The 22,267-nt window shown below is 32.4% G+C and overlaps 1 protein-coding gene across 2 annotated transcripts in view; it reads right to left on the bottom strand.

Annotated features, from left to right (window-relative positions):
- TENT4A (terminal nucleotidyltransferase 4A) overlaps positions 1-22,267 on the bottom strand; it is a 90,062-nt gene that overhangs the window by 30,639 nt on the left and 37,156 nt on the right. For both annotated transcript variants that reach the window (XM_074207171.1, XM_074207172.1), the window contains 2 exons: positions 6,713-6,836; positions 448-494 (listed from right to left, as the gene is read on the bottom strand). In XM_074207171.1, the coding sequence (XP_074063272.1) occupies positions 448-494; positions 6,713-6,836 (171 nt within the window). The remainder of the gene's footprint in view (positions 1-447; positions 495-6,712; positions 6,837-22,267) is intronic.

The raw sequence follows: 22,267 nt of genomic DNA, 5'->3' as shown, positions 1-22,267 counted from the left end.
ATTAACTCTTAAAAACAAAACTTTTAATAAAATTTATGTAATTATGACAAATCTTTATGAATAAAAAATTCCTATACTAGGAAAAGTAGAAAATTAAAAAACTCAAACTCAGAATCATTGAATCATAGAATTAAATTATCTAGATGCCAAGTAATTCACCCACTCATTTTATAATGAGGAATTTGAACCCTCAAACAGATGCAAAACTAAAACTGCAAATTATGAACATGAAATTATAATCAAAACCCTGAAAGCTGATATTTCATTTCTTACCACCATTTTCCCATAGGTGGCTTAACCAATCCTGATTTGGCTATAATCATGTGAAGTATAATCTTGAAACTTAAAAAAAGCAAACACCACTTTAAATCTTTAATGTATATAAAAACACATTTAATGAGAATTAAGAAACTAAACAAGTATAATTTTAATTTAAAACTAACTTACCTAGTTGGAAGATAAAGTCCTGTACTAAAGCTGCCAAATATCTGAACCTAAAAAGCAAAAGATATTCTCAACTAAAACATTTCAAGCAACTCACAAGCTTAACATAAAAAGAAATAGTTATTATTAGGCACAAAATCAAAATAGAATTTTAATATTAAAACAAAAAATCAAAATTAAACAACTGGAAAGAAAATATTTTACAATCTAAGAACATTCTTACTTTATTGATTTCCTATTCCTATTGTATAAATCTCTAAAGCTCTCAAAACCAAGGAATTAATCATGTTGCTCCACCTAAATAACTTTAAAATGACTACTGCAATTTTTGAAAATCCTATGATAAATGACATTTAAATTACTAAATCAAAATAAATTACTTAGGCAATTACATTTATGAGAATATCAAAAAGTGGCTCAATTTACAATAGAAATAAAAAAACTGATTTGAATTTGGCATAGTGTTTTACTTATTCACTCAATCCTTAAAAGAACACAGGTAAAAATCCTCATTTTAAAGGTGAAGGAACTGAATCTCAGAGAAGTTGCCAATTGATGCAAGGTACACTAAAAGTATCAGAAACATTATTTGAATCAAGATCTTTCCTAATGCATTAAAAAACACTAATACACAATATTTACAAACCAGTGATTACTGAGTCATCATTGATATTATGTCAAAAATTACAAAAAATGAATAAAATACCAGAAGGTTAGAGAAAGACAAATGTTTTGATTTCTCCAAATAAGGGAATCTGCAAACTATAGACTAGTGAACTCGAATTCGGTTCCTAGAAAAATTTTAGAATGAATCATTAAAGAGATGGTTGGTGAGTATCTGGAAATGGAAAAGGTGACTTGAAAGTGCCAGTATGGCTTCATTAAAAATAGACTATATGGGGCCAGCTAGGTGACTCAGTGGATACAGTACCAGCCCTGGAGTCAGGTGGACCTGAGTTCAAATCCAGCCTTAGACACTTAATAATTACCCAGATGTGTGACCTTGGGCAAGTTGCTTAACCCTATTGCCTTACAAAAAGAAAAATACAAAAAATAGTATATCAAATTAATATTATTTCATTTTTTATTTTTTCTGATGATTACTCAATAAGATATTACATAGATATAGTTTTTATGTATTTTAGCAAAACTTTTGACTAAGAATCTCAAATTCCTCAGATGGAAAAGACAGAAAACTGTGGAGAGGATAATGTAAATATTTGACTTCAGAGTTGGTTGGACAGTCAGCATCAAAAAGCAGTTGTAATGGTTCAATGCCAGGAGGGCAAGAGTTCTGCAATATAATAATCCAGGAATATGGATTTGGAACTGTGCTGCTTATCACTTTTATCAAAAATCTGAATAAAGAGAAGGACCAAAGACCCATCAAAGTTGCTGATAACATTAAAAAGGGAAGGATAGCGAACACAATTGAGGTAAAATGAAATTAAATAGGAATACATGGAAATCTCACACTAACAAAAAGTTAAATTCATAAATACCAGATTGACAGAGTCATGCTATCATGACAAAGATTTGGAGGCTTTAGTGACCTATGCCAACTCAGTATCATTCAGCAATATAACATGACTGTCAAAAAAAAAAACAAAGTCCCCTTGGACTGTGTCAACAGATTTACAAAAAAAAGATGTAAGAGTTCCTCGACACTCTATCTTGTTCAGATTATGTCTAGAGGATTATGTTGACCTGGTTCCTTCACTTTAAGATGGACATGAATAAATTGGAGAGATTCCAGGTGAGAGAAACCATCCTTGTGAAGAGTCTGGAATTCATGTCATATGAGGATTGGATAAAAGAAACTGAGGAGAAAAAAAAATTGGAGGAGGAGGAATTTAAAGAACTGTCAAGTAGAGAAAATAGAAAACAATTTGTTTTTTAAACTTATTCGTGCCAGACTACAAGTACAATGGGTAGAAATTGCAAAGAGTTGGATTAAGTCTTATTATTGTGAAAAAATTTCCCAGTTATTAAGAGTTGTCCAAAAGCGAAAATGGATGCCTAAAAAAAGTGGTAGTTTTCCTGCTTACTCAGAAGTCTTCAAGCAGAGTCTAGATGACCATTAATAAGACATTTGATAGTGAGGATTCCTTTTAGGGAGATATTAAAATATATGGCCACTGAAGTCCCTTCTAATTCTCAAATTCTTGGATTCCCTAAAAATTGAATTAGAAACAAGCTTAAAGGTAAGGATAATAAAATAACTAGATTTTCACAGGATACACAACATTTTGTTATAGTCCTTTTATGCAATATTTTTAGACTGCTACAAAAAAATTATCCCTAAAATGAGTCACATGTTAAAGCACAATAATTAGACAGGCTACTCACTCAAATATTTATGAGCTTTAAATAATAAGAACAGTTTGATTATATGCCAATATGCCGCCTAGGTCAATAAAGTCTAAATAAAAATTATTTTAACTATGTCAGGTTTTATTCATCTCATTCTAAAGCAAAGAATGCCATAATTTCATGGAAATGTAAAAAAAAATTATCTACTGATGAAAATTCACCAATAAAAGAAGAAATCATATTTTTGCCAATAAATCAAAATCATTACAAATTCATTAAACTGAAAGTTTCCTTGATTTTTAGAGAGTTTATTAAAATTGGAAAATCAAGGGCAAAGATAAAAATTTTTACTATATATTTCAAGATTAAATTTTCTGATGGAAAACCAATAAAATTCATCATTCAATTTTTTAAAAAGGAATTGTAAGGCCATAGTTTATAAGATCAGAGTGGGGGCGGGGTGACAGAAATTGTTAAGCAACTGACACAAAGGAATCCTTTTTTAAACACCTTATTGGACTCAAGGAAAACAAGTGTTGACAATAGAGGTTTCTTTATACATCAAACAGAATAGCAGGAAGATAAATAATTGGATCAGTGATTAAAGTTCAAAAAATAACCCCAAGAAATCAAAATATACACTGAATTGTCTTTCATTTCATTGAGGAAGTCATTAAAGACTTTTCATTCACAAAATGTCTTTTCATATAGATAAAGTAGAATTAGCAACCACTGATAAATTGTACAAGATGTTCTCTAGACTTTTTTGAGAGATAGAAAAATCACTTTAATGGAATGACACCAAACCAAGAGTTTTGAAGGAACTCAATGGTGAAACTGGATAACTATAGGCCAAAATATGTAACCTATCATTAAAAACAGTTACTGTGTTGAAGAACTGGCAAATGGCCACTAACTGTAAGACCCTGGTCTACAACACACCCTGAAAAATAATGAAATCTTATTTTCATTATGAATAAGGGGGTAGAATCTCTAACTGAATTCTCAAATAAACAACTTCCTAAGAGGAATTCATGCCTGATTAACCTATTAAATTTTTTCTTAATGTAAAAACTTTACATTTGGATAACCAAGACTGTTAATGACAGTTTAATACTAACAAAGATTTTCCAAATTTCAATTTCTTTTTAATAAATATTTAAATATCTGTCATATTCAAGGTACTGTACAAGGTATTAGGGACATACAACACCACAACCAATGGAGAAGTGAAAAACCAGTTCATGACCTCAAGAAGCTTTCAAAATACACTACGTGAACAGATAATTAAACACCAAATAATTTGAAGAAGAGAGCAGCCAGCTAAAGTGGCTCAGAAAAGAAAGGGTAGATGAATTGGACCTTGAAAGAGTTAACCATTCTCAGTGGCAAAAGAAGGAGATAGTGTTATTATAGGCATTAGGAACACCTACGAAAAGGACTTGGGGCAGGGAATGGTCAAGTACAGGAAAGAAAGTAAGTCAGTTTGACAGCAATATCACTGTGTAAAAAAGTAGCTGTAAAAAGTAGCAATGTGAAGTTAAGTCTGAAAATTAGCTTAGGGCCAGAAAAGCAAGCACTAAATGCTGGGGCCAGTGTTTGGGCAATAGGAATTCACTGAAGAGGAATGACATGGTCAAAGATGTACAACAGGAATAATATTTTGGCAGCTCTGAGGATAGTAGATTAGGCAAGGAAATAGTTGAAGAAATCAGAAAGATACTACAACAGACTAGGAAAAAAATGAGAAAGGTCTGAACACCAGGATAGTGGAAGTATGAATGGAGAGAAGAGGACAAACTCAAGAGATGTATATCAAAACTTAGAAATGGGATGGATGAGAAGTTGGGAGTGGTGTAAGGTAGAAAACCAAGGATGACTCAGTTTCTAAATCTAGATGAATGGGAAAGATGGGGTAACTTCAAGAAAAATAATGAAATCTGGAAATGGGACAATCTTAGTGAAGAGAATTATTAATAACCATTTTGGACTTGATAAGTCTGAGGGGCCTATAGAACATTCAAGTAAAAACAAACAGCAGGAGATAGCGAGTTGGTGAGAGAAGACTTAAATTTAAGAAAGTAATTAGAACCAGGTATTAATTTGGAAGTTATATGAATCAAAATAATAGCTGAACCCATTAGAACTAATCACCAAGAGGGGTGGCTAGGTGGCACAATGGACAGAGCACTGGCCCTGGGGTCAGGAGTAACTGAGTTCAAATCCAGCCTCAGATACCTAGCTATGTGGCCTGGGGCAAGCCACCTAACCCCATTTGCCTTGCAAAATCCTTTAAAAAAAAAAAAAAGAACTAATCACCAAGTAAGAAAGAATAAAAAGAAAGGGCAGAGAGTCCAATATAGAGCACAGGTGAAGGGGGAAGGGGAGGGGGAGGGGAAGTATGGAGAAGCATGGAGAGCCAACAAAGCAGTTGTGGTAAAAAGAAATAGTGAAACATGAAGGAGGAAAAGTAGGAGACAACAGACTGATGGAAGCCAAAGTAGTACCCTAAGGGTAAAGAGTGGCTGACAGTGTTGAAAACTGTCCAAAAAAAATAAGATGAATGATGGCAATTCAGAAACTTTTAACCCATGAAACAATAGATTCCAGGATATGATAGTGGCAGAAAACAGATTTTAAGGAGTCAAAAACTGAGTAGGAGTTCCTTGACTAAGGAAGACTTTTCCTATGAAAGAAAAAAAAAACTAGGAAAAAAGAATGAGAAAATAGCATGGTCAAATGAAGTTTTGTTTTGCTTTTTTTTAGTATAAATGAGAACACCAGCAAATTTGTAGGGTCGGGGGGTGGTTGAAAAAATTTAGAGACAAACGAGAAGGTATTAAGGGCATAAATGGATATGGGCCTTAGCAAGGATGGCAATTTTTCATCAGAGACAGAAGCAAAAGAAGAGACTATAACATGAGAGAATGAGGACTTTAAGTATGGAACACAATAGAGGGCTTCAATTTCCGATTGAAAGCAGGAGTCAAGGGGAGAGAACAGTAGTGAAGCAGGTTTTTAAAATAATTTTTTTCCAAGGAAGGGAGATTTTTTTAAATTAAGGTTAAACAAGAAAATAAAGGAGGAGAGAAAGATAAATAGAAGTATCTAGAATGGGAATCAGTAATATTGTCTTCTAAGAAACTGTGATTTCATGAGCACAAGGTACTGCAAAGGAACGTAAGTTATAAGAAAATGTCTGATGCCAAAAAAAAGTTAAATGATTTGCCCAGGGTCACAAAGAGAAGTGTAAGAAGTAGGATCAGTACTGATTTCCTGATCCCAAGCCTAAAACTTTCCTGACTTCAATGCCAGGACTTTCTCTACTATATCACACTGCCTTCATCAGAACTACTCCTATCTTCAGGAACTTTTTATAAATGACCTGAAAAAAACATACAAAGAGTAGTACCTAAAGATCAACTTTTTAAGGGAAAGAAAAGTTTTATAGGATAAATGTCAAATTTACAGAGTCTACTATAAATACCTTTAGTGCAAAAACCACACCTTAGCCATCTTTTCTCTCACACAGTGCATAGCAAAGTGCTGGTCATTTAAGAGATAATTAATTAAATAAAAACTTTTAAATATATTAAAATATGCAAATAATAGTTCATATTTTTAAAATGTAAAGGTCAAGAAATGAAATGGTTTGTCCAAAATAAACAGGTAAGAGATAAAAGAGCCCAGGTTTAAATGCAGATTATTCCTTCTATAATTTGGTTCCTATTGAATATTGTACTGTTTCTCAGATGGCAAGTACTTTAAAGGAATGTTTGGGCAATTCTTAACTTCTAAGCCAGAAGCAAAAAAAAAAAAAAAAAAAAAAATCACACCTTTCTACAAGATGTCTACTGATAGCACTCTACCCAGAAAATAGGCCTTATTCTTTATGACAGTTATATTTCTAAACATACCTATATAATGGTACAGAGATTTGAAAAAATGTACTTACATCAGCTGTAGGCCAAAGATCTTTTATGACAGTTTCTATTCTTTTAACTACTTCTCTCCGCATAGCTGCTTCTTCGGGACAAGGGGACATGAAATTATAAAAGTCAATTATTTCCTCATGAAGCCTAAAAGCAAAAAGAAAAGGGAAAAGGACAGAATCATCACTATAAGCATAAATAAGCTTCCTGAGATTATTTAACAGTAGAGCTCTATTAGCTGTATTAATAAAGTCATATAAACAAATCACAGGAATAATTTTTAAATGCTGTAGGTCATTTTATATTTAAATGTGTAAACAGTACATTTTTAATAATAACTGAACTAATCAGAAACAAGTCACACAAAAGAATCTGACTCTGAAAGTATTAAAAAGGGGAAATGAAAACAGAAAAGGGGGGGAGGAATAAGGATATATGGGAGAATAAGCAACAAATGCATAGATGATAGGAAGTCACAGAATCCTACTACAGTCAAATAATTTGAAGTTATTTAGAATTAACATTGCTTAACTTAATCCAACAAACATCTAAAGGAATTTTCTTTAAAAGAAAACCTTGGAGAACAGCAAAAAAGTAAATTAATTTTAAAAGGTATTATCTTGCTTTTATTTTTCTAAAACAAATCCTGAATAGTAGGTCTAAAAGACAGATCTTCCAAAAGGTTTACTCACCTCCACTTTCCTCAAATCATTTATCTTTCCAGTCAAAAATTTATGTCAATAACTGACAGACCTCACTTTTATAGTTAAGAAGTACTGATGTCAATTTAGCATCACAGCTTCCAAGAAGGTTAGTTTGTCATTTCATTGTGGAAATTAAGTAGGAGACAGAAAAGAATAAAACTAGTACTACAAAATTTTTAAAATATATAATTAAAATTAATGTGCTTATATTGAAAAGTTTGGTAAATATACAGTTTATCCACATCTGATAAAATAGAAAAAAAACTGACTTAAAAGTATTCTATCAAATAAAAAAAAAGCAAAATGACTTCAACAAGCTATCTACTAAATGGGTGTTTTGGTTTATTGTTTTTGTCTTGAACAAAACTTTATAAAGTTGAAAAGATGGCAAGGACCATACTTACAAAATCCTGGGAGTGACTGTGAGTTTCAATATTGTAGTGGCCCAAACTTATTGAATATTAAGAGCTAATGCCATTTATTTATGATTTATGAAATGAAAATGATTGCAACATTTTGGAATAACATTAAACTGCATAAAATTTTTATTAAAATGGTAAGAACCATAATTCAAATGTAAACATTAGCTTAAGGAACAAAGTTAGTCTAGGAATATAAGTCAAAGTTTTATGGAATGAATTTATTAAAAAAAGGGTCAAAAAGCAATGAAATAAAATAGTTTTAACACTTTTATTATTACAACAGAACTCTCTGTTAATAATTAATCATATACTTTATCAAATGAATTGAAAGCAATTTAAAAGTATTATATACTATGTTTTATTTCTAATGCAATATATTTATCACTATAAAGATCAAACTGCCCACAACTAGAAAGAACAATTAACAAATTAATCATGAAACCATAAAATCAATTTTCAATAACTTTTTTTTCTTTTATCAGTAAGATGAACCTACCAAAAACACAGAGAAGAGAGCAGAGTTAAGGTTAGTTAGACTTAGGTGCAGACCCTCTCAAACAGACGGACCCCCCCTAGGCAAGTTCAGTTTACCCCTTTTAGACAAAATTAAAGATCCTTCATTTTTTTCTCATTTAAAATGAGTTTAATCTTTATTAAATTTACTGGTGTTTATGAACATACTTACTGCCACTCATATAATTTTATACAAGTCACCTGAACCCTGAGACATGTTAGACATATTTCTCCACTGGTTAAAAGGAAATACAACATGCCCTACCCTAACTTGAAGGCATGGTATGAGGATAAAAATAATTTTCTGCATAGTATCATTCAGTAAACATTTACTCAGTGCAATGAATGAAAGTCAGTAAGGGCTCTGAAATAGGCTAAAAACATATAATTCAAGTATCAATTAAAGTTACTATTGAAGTAGAAAAAATGTTAAAGAGAAATATGTTATATAATTAATCTGTTGCCTCTGCACTGACCATGTATCTTATATTTAACATTGACCTGTATCCTGTTGCTCAAGACCACTGACCTCTACAACTCTACTTTCATCACACTGTCCAAGATTAGGAAATGAGATTGCTGAACTTTTAATAAGGTACCTGGGCTCCTCCCTGGCAAGGACTGACTAAATCCCTGCCCCAGGAACAAGACAAGCCCTTATCAACAAAGCAATGAATCCCTGCCCAAGCTTTCATAAGTATCTGACCAACTGAAATGTTTGACCTACTGGGCCTTATTTAGATATCCTTAATTACCTCACCTCTTCTCTCAGAGATGAGATCCTGTCCTCTTCCTGACCCTTTAAAAGCTTACCTCTCCTCAGCTGAGTTGCTAATCTTGCTTTGAATGGCCAATCCACTCTTGGAGGATCATGATTCCCCCAGATAAACTTTCATGCTCCTATACCTTTTCTTACTGCTTATCCCTCTTGTGGCAGCTGTTGTTACTGCTAATGTCTCTCCCCTTAGCTTCTTTCTGCTAAATACAGCAATACATAAACTTTCTTTTGTCCTTAAATTCTTCCGATCAGAGTCACCAATCTGCTCGAACTCCTGAAACTTTTAGCTAGCCATATTTTTCCTGCAACATTATAACTTCAATTAATCAGCACCAACAAAAACATTCCAAAAATCTGCATTTCACAAACTTCTAAGTACCTCTTAGATAAGGAGTCAAAAATCTAGACTTTGAGGATTTGATCTCAAAATCAATATATCCTATATTTATTGATATATATTTAAAGTTATTAAGCCAAAAAACCACCTTTTTTAAAAAATTAAAAGATTGTCATTCTATTACATACAGCTGATTTTATGAGTTTCACAAATTTTGAGAAAATGAGAAAAGTATTCAATAATGGACACTTACTAAAGTCAGCACCAAGAGAAATTACAGCTGAAGAGAAAAAAATAAGAAAAAGGCTTCGTGGGTTAACTCCAGGAAATTTTAATACTTAAGACTCTCACTTAGCATTGCTAACCTCAACTATTAAACACCTGCCTCAAAGGACATAACATCAAGCTCCCAGGCTTGTGACTTTGGGGACATTTCCTTCTCTGACAGTGTAGTAGTGACCTTGCCTATTCTTCTTGACACATAACCTACAAAAACAGCAGACACTGATTCTTCTTCTTCTACTACTACAACTACTACTACTACTACTACTACTACTACTACTACTACTACTACTACTACTGCTACTACTACTACTACTACTACACTGATTCATGGGAAGGAAAAGGGCTGTTGAGGAGACAGAGAAACCAACTGGGGAACTAAGGCCAGGAGGACTTATGGTCAATAGAAAAGCAGGGTAATGGGACTGGAAACCATTACTGGAAACCAGTACTCATGGAAGAGCTCTGACCTCACATCCTCTACTGAGAAAAGGGTGAAGTCACCTAGAAAATCAGCTTCAAAGATCTCCCCATCTACAGAAAAGGAATTGGCAAAAGAATGTCAAGAGAATATAAGAAAACTTGAAATACTATATTATCAAATCCTAGCTCATATGTAGTTGAACAAAGAGCTAAAATCAGAATGAAAAATGAATAGAAACTTGAAAAATGAAAATACTTTGAAAAATTTTAATAAAAAAGGAAAATGAACTAATAGTGCCTAATAAAAGAGATTCATGTGGACTCCCTAGTTGTCTTGGAAATGAAGTAAGAAATTCCAGAGTCTTAAGACTAGGAAATATTGACTTTGATCAAGAATCTTTTCAAAGTAATAGAAATTTTGAGAGAGAAACAGAAAAAGACACTAACACAAAAATACTGAAGTTGAGGAAAATATATTAGAAGATTTGCAAAAGTTTCCATACTAAAAGAAGTCATGAATTCTATATAAATTAAAGAACTGACATCAAAGATATGTCCAGTGATTAAAGATCCTGAATCTTTCAGCTAGTACAAATTTTAAAAGCTTAATAACATAGCTGAAGAAACACAAATTTAGAATTTCCAAATGCAGACAACAAGGCACTACTCATGAAAATCTACAAAGGATTACCAGGATAAAACTTCATACTTCAAATACTTTCATTAACAAATTTTGGAAGCCAAGAAGAGAATATCATAGCAGTGTCTGTACTCACAATAAATTAGAGCAATAGAATTTTATATTCAAAGAAATGAGCAAGGTGAAACTCCAAATGACAAACATTGCTACAGACCAAATTAATCATTTTAAAAATATATATTTGTGGCATGAGACAAGGGAGAGAAAGTAAATAAGTACACTTCCAAGGAAAAAACTAATGAAATTGTCTCATAGATACAGGTTATAGGTTGTCCTTTTGTTAAAGAATGATCTATATAAAAGAAAGAATAAATGATAAAGTATAAAAAGCATGACAGAGGTTAAAGTTGTAATGGGAAAAGAGAAGAAGCTAACATTAAAGAATTGCACTTATGTGCCAAGGTCTAAGTTCTCGGACCCCTTAAAGTTGTGAACTAATATCTCTTCAGGAGAGAATAGTGGAGTGGGGAGATGCATAAAAATAGGGGAAAATGAGGTAGGAAACAGAAGAAATAGGTGATAATATAAATCTATGGGCGATGAGTAAAGAGATGACAATTCCTATGTCTCTTGATAAAAATGGTAAGAAACAAAAAAATGGGCTGGAGAACTGGAGGAGAGGGAAGGAGTATCTTCTACTGAACCATATTTCCATGGAGTAAAAATGGTATGGTAAGGAAGCAAAACCTGGAGGGGGAGTATGCCTTAGTTTCTAAAGACAGCAGGTATCATTAGTAGTAAGGGCGATGGGTCACAGAATCAGAGACAGAAAAAAATATTCCTAAAGGAAGGAAGATGATCATGATGAGGCCAAGAAATGAGATCAGTCTTATGATATGAGAGAGAGTGACTCTGTGGTATACTGCTGCCATCTAACATTATTTTCCTTATTTCTAAAAGTTAGGCACAGCAAAAGAAAAGAAAATAGAGAATAAATTAAGGTCTACTAAAGGTAAAAAAGGTACAAATTGGAGAAAATAGGAAATGCAAAGTTCGTACTTCACAAACATTAATCCCATAAGGGGGGCGGACGGACACACACACACACACAACCAGAAAAAAATGAAGAAATAAATCAGAAATTAATATTAAGAACTGACTAGAAGGAAAAAAAAGAGGGTTACTGATTTGAATATGAAATTTTAAAAATAAGAAAATGAAAAATAACCCTAAAAAATCTTTAAAATAAGGGGAGAAATAAATGGAAAATTAAAGAACTCTATATTGCTGGCTCTTTGAAAAGATAAACCTCTACAAAAGATTAAAGAAAAAATTTAAATTAACTAAAGTAAAATAACAATCACAAGAGAATATATAAAGTATAAATACACATAAAAGTATGAGAGAATCTGAAAGAAATGAATTATCTGCAACATAAAAAATAAAAGTTAATAGAATATGAAACAGAAATCTTAATCCAATTTCAAAAAAATGAAATTGAAGTAGAAACTCTGGAAGGGTAGGGAAAGACAGAAGGGAAATCCCTAGACCAAATAGATTTACTAGTGAATTCTATCAAAGAATTAAAGCATTAATACTATGCCATATCAATTGTTCTCAAAAATTAGGGAAAAATTAACAAATGTCTTAAGTGACAAATATAGTTTTAATGTCTAAACCGAAAAGAAAAAATCAAACTATAAACCATCATAATGAATATTCTTTTTAAAATTCTAATTTTAGATTAATACATCCAAAAATTATTCAGTATGATTAAGTTGGACATCTATAAGACCCAACCTCATCATTAGAAAAACAATTGGTATAAATATTTATTTGAAATGAACACTCCAAATCATATAAATGCTTTAATAAAATAAGCATGCCTCTGGCTCCCAACATTAAGTTTAGAAATGTTAAGAGTAAAAACTAAAGGAAGAAATTAAAAGTATAAACACAGGCAAAGGGGAGACACAATTACCACTTATTCAGGATGTAAATGGAAATATGGGAATCAAAGATTACAACTGAGTTGAAAAGCTTCAGTAAAAATAACATAAAATAAATTCACAAAAATCAACAGTATTTCCATATAATACTAATAAAATCCAGGAGGAAATAATTTAAAGGTAATCCCATTTAAGTAACAAATGACAAATTATTGCCCATGGTCAGTTTAATTGAATGGTTTAAAAAATGTTAATACTACCTTTTTTTGCATATTTACTTACATGGTCACTGAAAGTACAGGCATACCTTGGAGATATTACTGTTTCAGACTAATGCAATAAAGAAAATATTACAATGAAGTGAATCACATGAATAAGAACAGATAACCAAGAATCACAATCTACTAACCTAGTTTTCAATGAACCAGTAAAAACAAATGACTTGAGAGTAAACTATCTATTTGATAAACACTGATGACAAAACTGTCAAGTAGTTTTAGTGGAAATTAAGGTTAAATCAGCATTCAGATAATATAGCATAATAATGCTCAAAAAATATGCATGACCAGAATATGAAAAGTTGCACCATTTAAGAGAACTAAATGTAAGAGTTTTGTGAGTAGCAATCATTTCATTCATTCATATCCATTCTCTTGAGTCGAAGTTACCAGAACACATTAAATGGTGCTAATTGATCAGGTATATTTCACAAAAAAATTTATCACAAAAGATAAAATAGCTGATTTCTAGTACACAAAATTGTCCTAACAAAATCACAGCAACTAAGAAGGAAAGTCATGAAGTCTTTAATTGGTGGGATAGAACTTTGCAACAAATACTTCTGATATGGATTGAATATTCAAGAGAGCCAGACAGCTAGCATAATTACCTAAGACTTCTTCAACATAGAAACTGTCAAAAGAAATGAACCAATAGTTCTCAAAAGTAGAATTGCAAACTATTAAGAGCCATGTGAAAGACTGCTCCAAATTACTAATTTGAAGAGAAATGTAAATAAAATTCCAATCACTAATTTGAAGAGAAATGCATATAAAATTAAATCAAAAGATGATAATGATGATGGTGATGATAGCTGGCACCTATATACAGCACTGTAAGGTTTGAAAAGCATTTGAAAAATATTCTCTCATTTCATCCTAATCACACCCCTGGAAGGTAAAAAAGCTATTATTCAATTTAATAGAGGAGGAAACTGAAAGAGACAAAGGTTAAGGGACATGCCCTGGGTTTTGTAACTGAATCAGAATTTGAATTCAGGATTCCCAATTCCAAGTCCAATACTCCATCCACTACATCATTTAGATGATTATATTAAAAGTCAAAGCTCAAACGAGTTGTGGAAAGATGGGCACAATAACACCCTCTATTGATTAAGCTGGGAATTGGTAAAAGCATTTTGGAGTTATTTGCAATTTTGCTAAGCAAAGTCCTAAAATATCCATCTACTTTAATTAACCCAGACATCTTCCTATTGAGCATAATTACCCTTATCCTCACTCTACTTCCCCAAAGAAGGGAATGATTTAAAAAATATAAAATGTCCAAAATACAACAAAATATTTATACCAGCACATTTTACAACAGTCAAAAACAGGAAACAACAGAAGTTCATCACCTGGGAAATGGCCAAACCTATTTAGATACATCAATGTGATATAATATCACCGTATTATAACAATAACACAAACTGAAGCACCTTGAAGAAACTAAACTGGGGGAAAAGCATAATACTTAAAATAATGTAAATGAACCTAACAAATAGAAACTGAATGTTATGAAACTATCAAGTTTGCTCCCAAAGAAGAGATTATAAGAATGGTGTACCTCCCTCCATTCTATGTAAAGGTGGGGATATACTGAGGGAAAAAGCACATAATCTTGCTCTAAGCTACTATACTGGAAAGTTCTTTCCATTCATCCTTCTTTCCTCTTCACTATTCTCTTACCACATACACACATCCCTCTTCATCCCTCATTCACCCACAGCAGACACTTAAGTCTCTGTTGAGTGTTCTATCCACTGCGCCATCTAGCCGCCCCTATTCTTCAATTAGTTTTGAACTTTTGTATATCTTTTTCACTCTGACAAACCATTTATTAGCAATTGCTATGTGGAAGACATTGTGCTAGGTACCAGAGATTCAAAATTAGATTTGATACAGATTCCATTTTAAAGGCAATTATTCTGATGTTAAAGAGATGGTGATTATGAAAAATATGTAAGTAGCTGACCATATGCAATTTTGAGAGAGGAGAAATCATTTCAGTTTGAGGCTGAGAAAAATAAGACAAAGATGGCATCTGGGTTGCTCCTTAAGTCTTCCTGAGAAGTAGATTTGGGAATAGAAAATTTAATTAAGGTGTAAGGGTTCTATACGTAAAGGCAGTCGGAGAATAGACAAAGGAATAAGAAAATGAGACATGGAAGAGTACCTATAATATGAGAAACTAGTTGACTGTAGTCCACGAGTTTACTTGGTAGTAAGAAGAACTTTTAAATTAGAGTTGTGGCTCAGAGCAATGAACTAGGATGATTTACCTGGTAGCAGTTCACAGGGTAAATCAAAAAGTGGGCAGGCTAAACCAAGAGGCAAGACGATGCATTAGGGAGCTACAATCAAGAATTGGATGGTTCAAATTAATGTTAGTTTTAAGAAATAGTGTAGTCAAGCATAAGAGCGGCTAGGTGGCGTAATGGATAAAGCACCGGCCGCGGAGTCAGGAGTACCTGGGTTCAAATCTGACCTCAGCCACTTAATAATTACCTAGCTGTGTGGCCTTGGACAAGCCACTTAACTCCATTTGCCTTGCAAAAACCTTAAAAAAGAGAGAGAGAGAAAAGAAAACTAATTGAAGAACAAAACCAAAAAGAGCAAAAAATACATAAAAGTATAGTATGAGAAAAGTCTCACAGTATCACCAGACAACTAAAATGGGCCTTAGGGCTCAGACCATCAAGTCTAATCCCATTTGAAAATGGAGTTATAGTTGAGGCACTAAGGCATAGAGGTTAAGTGACTTGTACAAGGTCAAACTGGTAACGACTGCTTAGATAGAATTTTGAATTCAGATCTTCCTAACCCCAAGTCTAGCATTCTACTAGAACCACCAAGTCCTGAAGAATCTGAGACGTATTTTTTTTAAATGAAGAACATAAAGGGGCCTTTTTAGATAAATGTAAGGCATAAGATCAAAATATACATACAAAGCTCTGTAAACATTTGCAATGTTGACAAATGACTAAGTAAAAATTGAATTATACTTTGTTTTCATTGTCAAGGTAAATCAACTTCAAATTGAAAGAAGAAAGCAGCCTTTGATCAGTCAGTCAACAAACATCTTTAAGTGATAAATTCGGGGGGGGGGGATACAAAGAAAGGCAAAAAAATAACAGTTCCTATTCATAAGAAGCACAAAATATGTAGAAGGATTATTCAAATGCGAAGCTGTTCCTAATGAGTTCAAAAATCTCTAACAGAATGAATTCTATTCCAGGGTGCTAACAAGTAGCCAAAATTATTTAGCTTGTAAGACTCACAAGAAGTGTTAAGTAGTATAAACAAATAACAGATATATGAAATAAATTGCTTAGATTCATAAAGAAAAATGCCAAAGTTATGATTCAAATCTACAGCGGGCCTGTCCAATACTCTTTCTACAATCCAATACTGTCTGGAAAAAAAAAAATGAACAGATATAACTGCTGAATAGTTATTTGTCATCTTTTAAGAATAGTGAAGAATGGAAGATGTCCCAGAAAAACTGTCCAAGGAAGAAAGGGCAAATGTTGCCACTAACTTCCAGAAACTCTAGTCTGTTAAGTTTGATTTTAATCTACAATTTTTTAGAACACATTATTAAAAACAAATATGAGCATTTAAAAAAGAAAGAAATGCTCATTTAATCAGCTTTGCCAATATAATATCATTTAGAACAAGTCACATAACATATAACACCAGTGGTTTTTTAAACAAATGATCCCAAGTTGAAAGATCAGAAAAATATTGTTACTATAATATACCTTAACTTTAACAAGTCATTTGACAGGTGTCTCATGATATCCCTACTGATAAGATTTTTTTTTATAAATGTGAACTAAGACTTGTATGATGCCACAACTCTTTGAAATCATTTTTTTCTTTGAAGAAGACTGACAGATATGAGGGAAAAAAATCTTCAAATTAAAATCTGACACAAATTTGATATGCAAAATATATTGAAAATGGATGTAAATCTGTAGAATTACAGTCCATTCCATAATAAAGATTCACAAATTTCTAAAATTTATGCACATATCAAGATGTTCTGATGAGGAAGACAAGAAATGACCAAATTGAACTAGGGCTTTCTGGGGATAAAAGCCATAAATGGAACCTGGATATGGAAAGGATTTCTTTTTAACCAGAGTCATGATTTCATTGGTAAAGAGAATATCCAATAAGGAAACTCCTTCTAGAAAGGTCTAGTAAATTAGGACTTACTCTGTAATTTACAATATTAGAGAAATTCCTGGATAACTGAAAGATTAAATTGCACAAGGTCATAAAGCAAATGTGTGTCATGAGCAGAATTTTAAGTAAGATCTTCTGGACTAAAACTATCCATTCACTCTATAATCATCTCTCTGAATCAGCATACTACACTCAAAAGAAAAAGTAAGTAAAAAAAGGGGAATGGATGAAGTAAAATTGTATATTAAGAATATGAACTCATGTAAGGACATTCAGGAAAAAGACTAATGAATAGTGAGCATTTGGGTGAAGAGCAGTGGAGGGAAAAACAAATCATTTTGTCATAGAATATATCATTATATAGACTGAATGAGAAAATATAGATGAATTCAGGAAACATCACAATGCTGGCACAAAGGCATAACACAGCGATGAGAAGTGAATTTTAAACACTTAGGCATCTGCTAGATCTGTTTCTGCCAAAGCAGTACAGTTAATAGTTTCTTGCCTTATCTTAATGAAAATTATATTCTTTAAAAAGAGGAGGAACCATAAGGGGAAATTCCTATTCTAGATATCATTTTCATTAAGAGAGAATAACTGGTATTGAGTTGGAAATGAGAAGAACCTTTTGTAGAAAGTTCTCTCATGACAAAGAAATCAAGAAGGCCAAGCATAATCTAATATGCATCCCAGATTTAGGAAAGCAGTTTTTAAAAGGTTTTGAGAAAAGATGGTTTCGATCCTATGATCTAAAAATCTACAGAGGAAGTCAACCCAAAAGGAACAGCCAACTCTTAAGAGTGAAATTCTAAATTCACAAAAGGAAACAATTCCAGTGAGTTGGAAAAATAGGAGTTGCATAATTAGATCGATGTAGATATATACTGGGAATTCACATAGATATATACATTATACTTAAAAGCATTAGAGAAAATATAGTGTGTGTGTGTGTGTGTGTGTGTGTGTGCACGGACACGCATGCGCACACGTAGGTATAGTTGATTCGACATTAGGAAAACTAAAAATATATCATATCAATAACAAAAATAAACAAAATCACATGATTTCATAAACAGATACAATAAAGATTTTTGATAAAATACAATACTGATTTGTTTTGGGGGGTTTTTTAATTAAAAATTATGGAAAGGGGACAGCTAGGTGGCGCAGTGATAAAGCACCGGCCCTGGAGTCAGGAGTACCTGGGTTCAAATTTGGTCTCGGACACTTAATTATTACCTAGCTGTGTGGCCTTGGGCAAGCCACTTAACCCCATTTGCCTTGCAAAAAAAAAATTATGGAAAGACATTGTGCCTTCCTTAAACAATATCTATCTAAAAACCAAGAGCTAATTTCATAATTGAAGAATGCTCAATTAAATTAGGGGTAAAGTAAAAATGTCCTCTGTCACCATTATTCTTTGATATGCTTATAGAAATGCTTACTATTAAAATAAACAAGATAATGAAATTGAGAGATAACATATGCAAAAAAGAAACAAAATTATTGATCTTTTCAGGTTATGTGGTACCAAATAATTATATGATAAATGATAATCATTAGTTGGAATTGAGAAATGTCAATAAAAGAACAGCATATAAAATAAACCCATAAAATTAGCCTACTTATACTATTACTAAGCAGAGAGGAAAAAAGTTCCATTCTAGATAACTTCCAAATGCATAAAATATTTGGGAATCTGCCTATTATCATACATTCAGGCATCATATGACTACAACTACAAAATAATCTACAGAAAAAAAAGATTTTTAAAAACTGGAGAAATATTAAGTATTAATAATTGGGTTGTTCTAATAAAATAAAAATAACAATTCTATTAAATTAGTTTCATTAGTGCCATGGTTAACTACCAAAGAATTATTCTACAGAATTAGCCAAAATAATTTACAAAATTCATGTGATTAAGTAAAAGGTTAAGAAATCTCAAGGGAGGGGCAACTAGGTGGTACAATGGATAGAGCACTGGCCCTGGAGTCAGGAGTACCTGAGTTCAAATCCAGCCTCAGATACTTAATAATTACCTAGCTGTGTGGCCTTGGGCAAGCCACTTAACCCCATTTGCCTTGCAAAAAAAAACCTTAAAAAAAAGAAATCTCAAGGGAAACTGTGGAAAAAATTAATAGGGAGTCTAATAGTATCACATCTCAAACTACACTAGAAAGTAATTATGATCAAAACAATTTGAACCTGGAAAAAAAGTTATTTTGATCACTAGAACAGAGTAAAAAGACACAAAAGAAATCAGATAATAGAATAGTGTTCAATAAAGTCAAGGATACCGATTCCTGAGGTAATGATTCCTTATTAGACAAAAATTACTGAGAAAATAAAAAGCAATCTGGAAGAAATTAGATTTGTCTACAATTAACTCTAAATGACTATATGACCTAAATATAAAAGATCATATTGTAAAGAAATTCAAAGAGAAGAAAAGAGGATAACTTTCACATATATGGGTAATATTGCTTGATAAGGGTCAAAGATTATCATAAAAGATAAAATAAACAATTTTCATTACATAAGACTGAAAATTTTGCACAAATAAAATCAATGCAGTTAGAATCCAAAGAGAAATATTGACTAGGAAAAATCTTTGCAGCAAATTCTTGATAATGACCTGATATTCAAGAAATAAAAGAAGAATTAATACAAATATATAAGTACAAGAGCTAGTCCCCAACTATCAAATAACTTCACAAGCAGTTTTCAAAAGAAATGCAAACTATCAACAATTAAATCTAAAATGCCCCCAAATACTAATAACTTTTAAAACTAAATTAACCAAAAATTACATTAACAAATATGTGTTTCTATTTCACATCCATCAAACTGGCAAAAAAAACTATAAAATGACAGTTGTTAAAGGTATTAGGAAAGAGAAACACAAATGCATTGTTGTTGAAACTATGAATTAGTTCAGCCTCTCTTCAAAGCAATTAGGAACTATTTCAAAAAAGCCACTAAACTGGGCATATCTTTTGACCCAGAAATACTACTATTATAAGGTCTATACTCCCTTGATATTAGTACCAGAAGAATAAGAGTCCTTAGGGGCGGCTAAGTGGCGCAGTGGACAAAGCACCAGCCCTGGAGTCAGGAGTACCTGGGTTCAAATCCAGTCTCAGACACTTAATAACTACCTTGCTGTGTAGTCTTGGGCATGCCACTTAACTCCATTGCCTTGCAAAAAAAAAAAAAAAAACAAAACCCTAAAAAAAAAGATTCCTTTATACAAATGTGTGTGTGTGTATCAGTCTTTTTTGTTATGATGATCTGATGATGTTCATCCTATGTTCTCAAAAAAGACATGACATTACAGAGGTGATGCCATAACATGCACTTGAATTATATTTGAGTGAGAGGGAACTGTGCTAAGCCACCAGTCTCACTTTCTCCTGCAAAGCCACCTGGGTCCTGTGGTCAGAGATCAAGATGACTGGAGATGGGCCTGGAAATTAGGGTTAAGTGACTTGACTAAAGTCACACAGCTAGTAAGGGACAAGTGTTTGAGTTCACATTTGAACTCAGGCCTTTCTGACTCCAAGGCTGGTGTTTCATCCACTACACTACAGGTCTGTCATTTTTGTTGTTGAAATAAAGTCAGTGCCAATATGTTAGGGAATGATAAAATAAATCATAGTAACTAAACGTAATAAAATACTAATGCACGGATTAAAAAAAAGTCATAAATTCAAAGAAACTTGCAAAGATATGTGTGTGTATGTATATATATATATATATATATATATATAATACATATATACATATATATGAAATGCTGTTCAAGTAAAGTGAGCAGAAACAGAAGGAAAACTTACATAATCACAATAATGTAAAGGAAAATAACTGTGAAAGATTTAACTCCTCTGATCAATGCAATAACTATGATTTTCAAATGCTGCTGGTGATTCATACTTCCTTCTTTGATATAAAAGATGAATTAAAAGTGAAAGATGAGGCTTACACAGATATGGCCAATGTATAAATCTGGTTTGCTTCATTGTACTTATATACTATGGAGAGCTTTACTGCGGGAGGGGAGAGAGAGAGAGAGAGAGAGAGAGAGAGAGAGAGAGAGAGAGAGAGAGAGGAATAGAAAGCTGTTTGGAGTTGGTGAGTAGTGACAGTGATGAAAAATAATAACAAATACATCAATGAAACCAAAAAGCACATAGAAGAGTAAACAGAAATTCAGAAGAGGGTGTAAAAACCAAGGAAATTTTATTACCATCATAACAAATTTAACATACAATTGCAAAAATTGTAATAGAAGTTGCATATAAGTTTTCTTTTTTCTAGTCTTTGAATATTGAAATGGTCATGTTTACTGAACCTTGATGAATCCATGATATAAAAAAGGAAAGATTCTACTATATAACATAAAAATAAAAAAAATTTAAAACAAAAAAAATTTAACATAGAAGATGAAACAAAGACTTGATATCAGAAGATGAATTCAACAACATACTACAATTCTGTAAGACTAGCAAGGGAAACTAAAGATTAGAATGAGCTATCTAGTGACCAAGGAAAACACAAAACTTTCTATTTAAAAAGTGGGGGGAGGTTAAAGTTAAACTGGGGAAAGAGGAGGAGCACAGGAGAGATATGATGAAAACTGATAACAAAAAGAAGGAAATAGTTGCTCAATCTTCCCTTATTTAGCTTGCTTTATGGGCCAAAAAGAAAGACCTTTTTAAAGTGAAAGAACAATGATAAAGATGGTTAACAGGGAGTTGACACTCAAGATAATCAAGAAAATAAAGAGAATACCTACATGCTATAGATGAATTCAAGTCACCTGGTTGTGCTAAACTCCACCATCAGGTACTCAAAAAAAGTACTACTCCTGAACCACAATCACAGTGAGATGATGGATTATAGAGAAAAAAGTGAGATGCCAAAGAAGTACAGCAAAATGCCTCAAGTTTCAACACAATGTATAAGCTCGAGGCTAAAGAAATTACAATCAATTTCTTGAAAATTTTAGAACATAAAAAAGATAGTGAACATCTTGAAAAGGACTTGGTAATA

Source organism: Macrotis lagotis, chromosome X (assembly GCF_037893015.1).
Source record: "Macrotis lagotis isolate mMagLag1 chromosome X, bilby.v1.9.chrom.fasta, whole genome shotgun sequence".
NCBI lineage: Eukaryota > Metazoa > Chordata > Mammalia > Peramelemorphia > Peramelidae > Macrotis > Macrotis lagotis.
This window is presented reverse-complemented; position numbering and strand designations above follow the sequence as displayed.